The sequence below is a fragment of the Macaca fascicularis genome, chromosome 14, assembly GCF_037993035.2.
Source record: "Macaca fascicularis isolate 582-1 chromosome 14, T2T-MFA8v1.1".
Taxonomy (NCBI): Eukaryota; Metazoa; Chordata; class Mammalia; order Primates; family Cercopithecidae; genus Macaca; species Macaca fascicularis.
The window spans coordinates 3,609,572-3,620,000 of NC_088388.1; the positions used below are offsets into that span (position 1 = coordinate 3,609,572).

The 10,429-nt window shown below is 52.7% G+C and overlaps 1 protein-coding gene across 7 annotated transcripts in view; it reads left to right on the top strand.

Annotated features, from left to right (window-relative positions):
- SHANK2 (SH3 and multiple ankyrin repeat domains 2) overlaps positions 1 to 10,429 on the top strand; it is a 666,634-nt gene that overhangs the window by 76,429 nt on the left and 579,776 nt on the right. For all 7 annotated transcript variants that reach the window (XM_065527817.2, XM_074012927.1, XM_074012925.1 and 4 more), the window contains one exon: positions 3,905 to 4,123. In XM_065527817.2, coding sequence (XP_065383889.1) covers positions 3,905 to 4,123 — 219 coding nt within the window. The remainder of the gene's footprint in view (positions 1 to 3,904; positions 4,124 to 10,429) is intronic.

The following is a 10,429-nucleotide window of genomic DNA, read 5'->3' on the forward strand; positions in this document are numbered from 1 at the left end:
ATGTCTGGGGCAGGTGCACTTGGGAAATGCTGCCTTTACCCCTCTCTCTGGGACACTGCCATATAAAGCCCTCTTAAAAATTCAGCAGCAAAGTGACCTGTGTATTTTTGTTCTATCCAGTTACGTTTCCCAAATGTGTGTGTCCAGAGGAGGATTGGAGGGTGTGTGTGTAATGGAATTAGTTCTCAGAGCTGTAGTCAGGAGGCGCAGCTGAGGAAGGAGTTAGATGTGGAATTAGGCGTGGACTGCAGGCCCTCCGAGGTGAGAGGAAGGGGAGCTTGTGTACCGTAGCAGTTGGTTCTCACCTGGGGTAGAGCAAGCCAGGCTGAAAGGGAAGGACTTGGCTGAATGGGGAGAGAAACTCAGGGTAGAAGACGGTGACACCAGTGGAGGGCGGAAACTCAGAGGCAGGATCCTGTTTACAGGTGTGAGCCACTGTGCCCAGCTGAACCCTTGCACTTTTAAAGGTGTTTACGAAGGTTTTGTAACTCTAACCTTGACAAAGTCAGCTCTGGCCGTGAGGTTTTTTGTTTGTTTTTATTACGTATCTTCTCTCCCAGGTCAGCTTTCATATTTTCACAGTGGCTGAAATAATTAGTGGAAAAGTCTGTCTACCTTTTCATCAGAGGTACTGGAGGACGCATGAGCTGGTTGAGGATTTTAGGTTTTCTTGGAGCAAGTTAGCAGCAAAATGCCGAGGCTCTGTTGAACTTGCTTTGATTGTGATGATTTTCTTGTCTCCTCATTAGTCTACCCTAGCAGGGCCAATGAGAGAAACACACACTAAGAGTCATTGAAGTTCACGGACCTGGGGTTTTATAGCCTCTCTCCTGACCAGCCCGAGAGATTAGTTACAAAGAGAACGGTTGCCCGGGGTGGGGAGTAATCTTCCCCTCCCCTGAGCTGGGACTGGCACTTCCTGGGGAAGCCAGGATTTCAGATTGTGTCTTGGTCTTTGCTTTCATTCTCTCTGCGGAGCCTTCCGGCATGCTGGTCTTCATGGGGTTAGAGAACTCAGCACAGCCCACCCCGGCTCTCCCATGGTGTTGCCAGATAAAATACAGCGCACCCAGTTCTGCCTGAATTTCGGATGAACAACAGAGAGTTTTTTAGTATAAGTATGTCCCGTGCAATTATTTGGGACATGCAGTCAAGTGTCTTTGTGGTTTGTCTGAAATGTAGATGGGACTTGCGCCGTCTGCCTTGCCCGGTGGTTCTCCCCGGGAGTTAATAATTAAATGTTTTCCCAGGCAGTGATCAGGTGTCTGCTGTTCCCAGGGAGCTGCTAATCAGGTTACTCAAGCCCCTTACGAAGGTCAAGACCCTCTCGGTCAGATCTCTGGCCATGCGCTCCCAGGACGATTCTGCAAAGAGCCTGGGTGGTGTGACCCAGCCTTCTCTTCTCTGCTCCCCCTGCTTCTGCACGAAATCCTGGTTCCTCTTCGGACCCAGCACCGGGGCTCTTCTGCACCGTGGTTTGGGAGCAGATGTGCTTGTTTGTGACCATCACCCCTGGAGCCAGTGCCGGGGGACATGGTCCTAGTGGGCGATGATGTCCGCCGGCAGCAGTGGGGGCTACAGCCCCAGGAGCCCCTCTTTGCTGTCTTTCCTGTTGTGGGCCGTTGTTTTTGTTCCTGGACTCGGGTCCCGCTATAGATGTATACTATGTGGCCTGCAAAGTAATCTGTTAAAAACAGTGAATTTCCAGCCAGACGCGGTGGCTCACGCCTGTAATTCTAGCACCTTGGGAGGTAGAGACAGGTGGATCACTTGAGGTCAGGTGTTTGAGACCAGCCTGGCCAACATGGTGAAATCCCGTCTCTACTAAAAATACAAAAAATTAGCCAGGCGTGGTGGCAGGTATTTGTAACCCCAGCTACTTGGGAGGCTGAGGCAGGAGAATGGCTTAAACCCAGGAGGTGGAGGTTGCAGTGGGCTGAGATTGCACCACTGCACTCTAGCCTGGGTGACAGAGTGAGACTCTGTCTCAGTAAAAAACAAACAAAGTGAATTTCCAACATTTATACATTTCACATTCTTGCATCAAATCTGCCATATCTAAAAGATACCTGCAGGCCTGGCAACACCAGATCTGCGTTCCCACCTACCAGCTGTGGCTGGAGTGGGAATGCTGCCGCCTGGCTGATTTGGGGACCATGTTCTGCCAGCGTCGCCCCCTTCGTGCCCCCTGACTGCTCTCCTGGGCATCTGCGATCCGGAGCCCTGGCCTCCCACCCAGCGTGTGTTCACTGGGTGCCCACTCTCCACTGAGGGAGGCTTCCTACACATGCCCCCCTGGAAGCAGCTTGGAGCCTGGACAGTCTTTCGCCTGCTCTTGCCAGTCAGACATTATCTGACCTGAGCAGGAACAGAACCAATGTGGGCCGTGTCTGCTCTATGCCAGGGCTCTGAGCTCGGGGCTCCCACCCTGCCATTTTTCAGATGTTGACGCTGAGGCTGGCCCCGCTACCACACTAGGCTTCTTTCTGCATTAATGGGTGACATGAGCTCTGTGTAGCTTTGACTCCACTTAAGAAGGGCTCCTTTCTCCTTCACCCTCATGCCTGCACTGCTTTCTAACCCAGCAGGGCCCAGGAGAATGAGGACGCAGAATAAAAACAGGTGGAATGGGGTGGCATCGCACCCACGGATGGAGGTTGATACCTGATGAGGAGTGGCTGCTGTCAGGTTTCTGGGCAGCGAAGCTGAGGGCGAGGCCGGAGTGCCTGCTGAGGACATAGTTCCAGCGCCCTCTGCTACCCGGCAGGCTCTTCCCACGCTGGAGGAGTGCTGGGAGCCAGCAGCAGGTATCAGCTTTCTCCTAATTGGACATAGAGCGTTGGTTCCTGGTGAACTGCCCATGGCCTCCCCGGGACATCCCTGAACACTCACAGGGTCGCCCAGTTATAAAACGCTAGCACAGGGTCTGTGAACCTACACTTCTGCTGCCAGGGTCCAGGGCTGATGGGGCAGGTGAGGTGAGCTGGGTGCAGGGTGAGCCTCACTGTACCTTGATGGGGAGGGGCGGCAGCTCCTGTTGTGCAGAGGGCATGACGAGGTGGGGCTGGGTGAATCATGTTGCTCCTGCCCCATCGAGAGGGCCGCATGGCCCAGTGTCCACATGGCTGCCAGGTGGGTGGAGTGGGCCCAGGAGGCAGGAGCCTGTGATTTTTCTAGAGACGACTGAAATCCAGATGTTCTGTGAAAACTCTTAAGTTCAGGATTTTTATTGCACTTGACCTTGAGGAAGTTGCGCTCTCAGCTGCCCCTGCCTCTTGGGGACCCCCGAGTCTGATGGCTGCAGTCTGCTCATGACTCGGGTTCCTCTCCAGTCCTGGTCTGGGAGGTTCTCTCATCTGTGAGCCTGGCCCTGGCTTTTTGTTCTGTTTTTACGTGGTACCTATCATTGCCCTGTGTTTGAAGCAGAGGGGGTTATTATAGCATGAACTGGCTGCCGTTCTGACCTGTGTTTCTTCCTCTCCTGCAGCTCTGTCCTCCAAGGAAAACAAAAGGCAGCCTTTTTTATTACCTTGGGCAGCTCAGACGGCCTCCGTGGCCCTCTGCTTCATCTTTGTAAGCTGTGGTCATCCCCATGGCTAGCCTAGGCTCCTTTTGAGTGCTGGGGTTTCATGGCTCTGGTACCAGAGTTTGCAGGGGTTTTTCTGGATCCTGGCTGCTGCCTCTTGCTCAGGCTCCAGGGGGAGCAGGCAGTGCTGACTCGTGTCCGCCCTTTGGGATTTGTACGTGTGCACACACGGGGCCCTCGGCTGGCAGTCACACCAGCAAACACGACCGTGAAAGCGAGTCCACCGCGTGTGTTCCAGTGCCAGCGTCCACCTTGCCCCTGGGTTTTCTTTCATTTTCACATTTCCTGTTCTTTGTCTTCCTTCTTCCCACTTTGAAGACACAGGCAGCCATGCCGCGCAGCCCAACATCCAGTGAGGACGAGATGGCCCAGAGCTTCTCCGACTACTCCGTGGGGTCGGAGTCAGACAGCTCCAAAGAAGAGACCATCTATGACACGATCCGGGCCACTGCGGAGAAGCCGGGCGGTGCCAGGACGGAGGAGAGCCAGGGCAACACGCTGGTGATCCGCATCGTCATCCATGACCTGCAGCAGACGGTGAGCCTTGTGGTCTGCCCTTTGGTTCCCATCTGGACGATGTCACCTGTGGCTTGAACACCAGAGGGCTGCTCTGGTCCTCCCCGGACCCGCGGTCCCGACTGCTCCAGGCACACCGTGCTCTTTCCTTGCTCCATACTTCTACCCCACTCCCCGCAGGCTCCCTCCTGTGCCCGCCTCCCCTCCCTGCTACCACTGGCCTCACATCATGCTGTCGCGGTCACTGTCCCCGCCTCCACTGTCCCCGCCTCCATCCACAAACATTTTCTGAGCATCTGCTGTGTACCAGACCTGAGGCAAGGGGCCCAGAGATGGAGAGGAGCATTTCACAGCCTCACAGAGGAAACCCAGGCAGCAGGCGCACCTGCAACTGGCTTCTAGCGCCAAGTGCAGGAGGCTCTGAGGCCTGGCCCTGCCTCTTCCTGGTGCCGGACTCCACCGTGCCCGAGGAGCAGCGTCCCATGCTCCCCCACTTCCAGGGGATACAGCTCTGAGCACTCCTCCCCACGTGGCTATTGTCCTGCCTCCTCCTGTCCCTCCAGCCCTGGGTCCAGTGTCATTCCTGTGCCCCCCCAGAGCCCTCAGGCTGCCCTGGCCCACGCTGGCTGGGCCCTGGACATCTGTCCTTATGCCTGGGGGTCCCCGTTGTTGGATTTGCCTCCCCGAGGAGGACGATGGCCCCTGGGAACTGGGGCTGTCTGTAAAGGGGACCTTCGTGTGCAGAGGAAGGGGTGTGGCTTCATCCTCTGCCTGAATCCACCTGAGCAAGCTGGGGGCCGGTCGCCCAGCCGCGTTCCCTCTTCCTCACAGCAGGGACTGTGCCGCATGTGGTCTCAATCGGAGGTGTGGGACAGAGCTGGAAGCATGGAGCAAACATCATAGTTGCGGACAGGCGCCTAGTGGGGTTGGCCTGTGAGCATTTCACACGCTGTCCACCTGGGGAAGGCGGGTGGGAGTGACAGTAGTAGGGGCAGTTGATACGAAGCCCTTTTGCTGTGGAGTAGAACATGGTGGACATCTAAGCGTTAGGACTCAGAGGGGCATCTGGGTGAGGCTCCTGACAGTCTCCACCTGTGCTTTCTAGAAGGGTCTCCCGGGGCCTCAGTGGGCTGGGAGGACCCTTCTCATTTTAGCTTTGGGTGAAAGGAACGGGGAGAGGTGGGCTGGCGGCGTAGGCTGCTGCAGGTGCTTGAGGAGGCGAGCCCAGTGCTCCGTATCCACCCCGACCTCTGAGTACAGTCTCCTGTCCCCAGCCACGATGGGGAAGAGAGGCCCAGGTGCTGGAAATCAGGGAAGCGTTGTGCTGCCCACTGGCTGAGTGTTGCTGGTGCCTCACTTGGTGCCCATCCAGGGTGCCAGCTCCTGGTGCTGTGGAGGAGCTAAGAGATGCTCTGGGGTTGGCACCTCTCGGGGCTTGGTCCCCAGCGAGGGCTAAACGTGTGTCTCCTCTTCCCCCAGTGCCAGCAGCTTGCGGTCCAGCAGGGACCCTCTGCTCAGCCCACCCCCAGCCCTGCTCCTTCTGGGAGAGATGCTAGCTGGGCTGAGGGGGCTAACACGTACCCTCTAGGGATGCGCTCAGCCAGGTGGCTTCACCGTCTAGGACAAACTTGTCCAAACCAAGGCCCGTGGGCCACATGCAGCCCAGGACGGCTTTGAAAGTGACTCAACACAAATGCATAAACTCTCTTAAAATATTCTGAGAGTTTTTTTTTTTTTTTGCAACTTTTTTTTTCTTTTTAGCTTATCAGCTCTCTCTAGTGTTAGTGTATTTTATGTGTAGCCTAAGACAATTCTTCTTCCCATGTGGCCCAGGGAAGCCGAAAGATTAGAGACCCATAGTGGGGGAAGCTTAGGGTGGCCTGATGCCCCAGAGCTAATCTGGCCATGCCACGGGGCCCAGGGGCTGCCCTGGTAGTACAAAGGCTGTTCAGGAGGATAGGCGTGGTCTTTTGGAGTTCCTTCTTCTGTGTTATTTAATGCCTCTTATAAAAGCTATAAATGATTGTTATGTAAAGATCAAGTAATGCAGGGAAGCACAAATGCCAGACTCAGCAATGGAGGTCACATCAACACTCGCAGACCCCCATTCCGACATGCCCCTCTGCGGGATTACAGGCAATGGGTGGATGTGTATATGGATAGAAATACCTTGGTAAATGTGGGCTCAAACCACACACGCTCTTAAGAAATGAACTTCATCAATGTTATTTTATTTGAGTATAAGAGGAGAAAAAGATGGGGAAGGAAATGCTGCTTTTATTTATTTTTTTTGTCACAAGAGACCTTTTTTCCAGCTAAATCTGTGAAGTTAAAAGAAGTGATTATGAAACACTGGAAGGCTGGAATTTGTTTTGTTTTTTGTTACAGTTTTTTCCCTTCTCACTGTGTCCTCTTCCTATATGGTTTAGGGGTAAATTAAGCTCATTGCTGTAATAAAAGGCCTCCAAATGTCAGGCACTTAACGTATCAATGCTTTACTTTTTTCTCTTTTCTTAGTCCACCTGGTTTGGCAGGAGGGACAGGTGGGAAGTTCTGATCCATACTGACATTCAGGGACCCAGACTCTTTCCGTTCGATAGCTGGACCATTCCCTGGAGCTCCGGAATCTTCCACGGGGTCTTCTGTATCTGCCCAGAAGATAAGAGGAAGAGACAGAACTTGTAAAGTGCATCATCTTCCCTGGTTTCATGAGGAGGTTGCACCTGACTGCAGAGTAGGCTGGGAAATGCAGTGGAGGTCTGAGCCCAGGAAGAAGGAGGCATCAGTTTGGTGAATGAGTAGCTAGCCCACGCGCACACACACACTTCTCCTCCCCCACCTCCTGAGCCTTGTTGGGTGTGGACAGTGATTTTTTGCACACTGTCACTCTCCCTCCCACTTACTATCCACCATGCCACCAGGGTGTGCAGCCACTCTGTCTCTCTTGACGGGGTCACTGCCGTCAGTTGCCTTTGCAATAGCCTTTTCTTTTGCCAGATCCTTTTCTGGTTGTTGTTTTGCCTTTAATGGGAGGGAATTCATTGTTCAGTGGGTTTTTTAAGGAAGAGTTCCTGAGAGCAGTGCTTTCTCAGTGAATGGACGGTCGATGCTCATTATCTGTGGTACCTGTGTTCTAAAAAGCTGCCACAGATGCTGAATGAGTGACGCCTTGGCCATTGCTCCCAGGGGAAGTGCAGTGTTTGATTCCTACAAGCCCCCGGTCGCATGTTTGACCATAGGTCAGTACGCAATCTTGCTTTATGTGCGTTGCTGTTTAAAGATGCCTTATTTAATATGTAATGGTGATTCATTAACATGGAACTCACAGCCAACAGTGCTCTCACGCAGGCCTCAGTGAAGCTTCTCTGGCACGTTTTCGGTGTGAAGCTCATGACAACCTTCTTGCCTTAGGGACAAGTAGACAGCACTTCAGCCCTTTGCTAGGGCCCTCTTAAATGGCAAAATCACCAAGAAAAAGCACAAACAGTGTGAGAATCATGACACTCTGTGGGCTGCAGTCAGATGCTTGTTTGCAAGGTGAGAGCTGAGACAGGAAGTCGGACCACCACCTTGTTCACCCTCCCGTGGGAACCCGCGCATCGGGCAACTGAAACCTTTGGCTGTTTTGTGCGAAAAGCATTGCTTCTGGGGTTACAAATAAATTTTAGCAAGTAGGCACACCCCCAATCCAAAATTCATGCATAGTGAGGATTGGCTGTGTTTTGAAAATGTCAACGCGTTCCCTCTGGCTTGAAAACTCTTTTCTTCTGTGGGTTTTTTGTTTGTTTGTTTTTTGAGACCGAGTCTCACTCTGTCACCCAGGCTGGTGTGCAGTGGAGCGATCTCCACTCACTGCAACCTCCACCTCCCGGGATCAAGCGATTCTCCTGTCTCAGCCTCCCAAGTAACTGTGATTATAGGTGCCTGCCGCCACGCCCGGCTAATTTTTTTGTATTTTTTAGTAGAGACGGGATTTCACCATGTTGCCCAGGCTGGTCTTGAACTCCTGACCTCAGGTGATCCACCTGCCTCAGTCTCCCAAAGTGCTGGGATTGCAGGCGTGAGCCACCATACCTGACCTCCTCTGTATTTTTGAGTCACAATTTCCCGTCTGTGATTGTTTTCTTGCCCTGAACATTGCTTTGAATACATTTGAGGCCAACAGATTTATTTTTTCCATCTCATAGGTGACTTTTTTTTTTGAACTAGATTCCTAAAGAAGTAGCTTCCATTGCTAGACCACGAAGTGTCTGGTGTTGGACATTCTTGGTTTTTCCTAGAAAAACTTTCTCTCTGCAGATTCTGTTTAAGGACGTTTTCATTTTAATGATGTTTTCCTGTATTTTGTTACTTTTTCTGTGTTATCGGTTGGATCCTTTATTTCAGGGATAGTAATTATCCCTGTATTGGATTTTCCTTGTTCATATCTGTTATCTTTTTCTCTAATTGCTTTAATTGCTTGGCATTTTTCTGTTTGTTTGCTGTTCTTTTTTTTTTTTTTTTTAAATGAAAGAGAGTCTCGTTCTGTCGCCCAGGCTGGAGTACAGTGGCGCGATCTCGGCTCACCACAACCTCTGCCTCCCAGGTTCAAGTGATTCTCCTGCCTCAGCCTCCCGAGTAGCTGGGATTACAGGCACCCACCACCAAGCCTGGCTAATTTTTGTATTTTTAGTGGAGACAGGGTTTTGCCATGTTGGTCAGACTGACCTCCAACTCCTGACCTCAGGTGATCTGCCCGTCTCAGCCTCCCACAGTGCTGGTATTACAGGCCTGAGCCACTGTGCCCGGCCTGCCGTGATTTTCTTGAGCCTTTAATTGTTGTGTTCTCAGTTAGACCCGTTCTATTTTTTGTAATTTCTGATTTATTGTAGTCATGCTCCTTTGACTTTTTGTTTGTTTCCATAGCCCTGCACGCTCTTTTTGAGAGTACTCTCCTGAGTTATTTGTTTGGTAGGTTTTCTGTCTTATTTTTGTCCTCCCTGGCAGAAAGCATTCTTGGGGGCTTTTCGTCTTCTGACTATGCTGAGTTTTCATGCAGCTCGGAGACTGTCGGAGGTTTGCGTGCCGCCTTTCTTGGTCTGGTTCATTTTGCATCTGTGTGAGGTCCCTGTGGCTTCCCTGACTTTTTTCCCCTTCTCGTCCCGGTTGGCTGTCGGCAGCTCAGGTTTTCTGTTGGTTCGCATAGTGCATGGGTGAGTTCCGTTCGGCTCCATTATGAGGTTAGATTTGGCTGTCTGTTTGCCTTTGCAGATGAGCAGGCCCAGGGCTGGGAGAGTGGCGTCCACGTGCAGGGCCTGGAATCCCTGTCTTTCCTGAAACGCTGTATTAGCCCATTCTCATGCTGCTAATAACGACGCTGCTAACTACCCGAGACGGAGTAATTTATAATGAAAAACAGGTTTAATGGACTCACAGTTCCACATGGCTGGGAAGGCCTCACAATTATGGTGGAAGGTGGAGGAGGAGCAAAGTCACGTCTTTTTGTTGTGGTTGGTTTGTTTGAGAAGGAGTCTCGCTCTGTTGCCCAGCCTGGAGTGCAATGGCGCGATCTCAGCTCACGGCAACCTCTGTCTCCCGCCTCCCAGATTCAAGCGATTCTCCTGCCTCAGCCTCCTCAGTAGCTGGGATTACAGCCACCCACCACCACACCCGGATAATTTTTTTTTTTTTTAATTTTTAGTAGAGAGGGGGTTTCACCATGTTGGCCAGGCTGGTCTCGAACTCCTGACCTCAAGTGATTTGCCCACCTCAGCCTCCCAAAGTGCTGTCAGCCTTGAGGTAGACAGCACTGTGAGCATCTTTGTTGAAGGATAACACCTGTCCAGAGGGCGTGTGTCCCATGCACTCAGATGGAACACAGCGTGTAACCTGCAGGCGGAGGAAGGCGTAGGACACCAGCCAGCCCCGGGAGCCCCACTGCCCCCTCCTAGTCATGGGGAGGGTTTATGTTTAATCCCAGTTTACAGATGGGAACAGGAGGATCAGACTCCAGAGCCAGTGAGGGGCAGAGCCATTGCCCTGGGGGTATCCAGTCTTGGGCCTTGAAACCTGCTGGATGGAAGCCCTGGGATGCTGGCGTTGGGTGCGCCACCAACTGCTTGGTGCTGGGCAGAGCCAGTGAGGGGCAGAGCCAGTGTCCTGGGGGTTCCCAGCCTTGGGCCTTGAAACCTGCTGGGTGGAAGCCCTGGGATGCTGGTGTTGGGTGCGCCACCAACTGCTTGGTGCTGGGCAGAGCTGGTGTCCTGGGGGTTCCCAGCCTTGGGCCTTGAAACCTGCTGGGTGGAAGCCCTGGGATACTGGCGTTGGCTGCGCCACCAACTGCTTGGT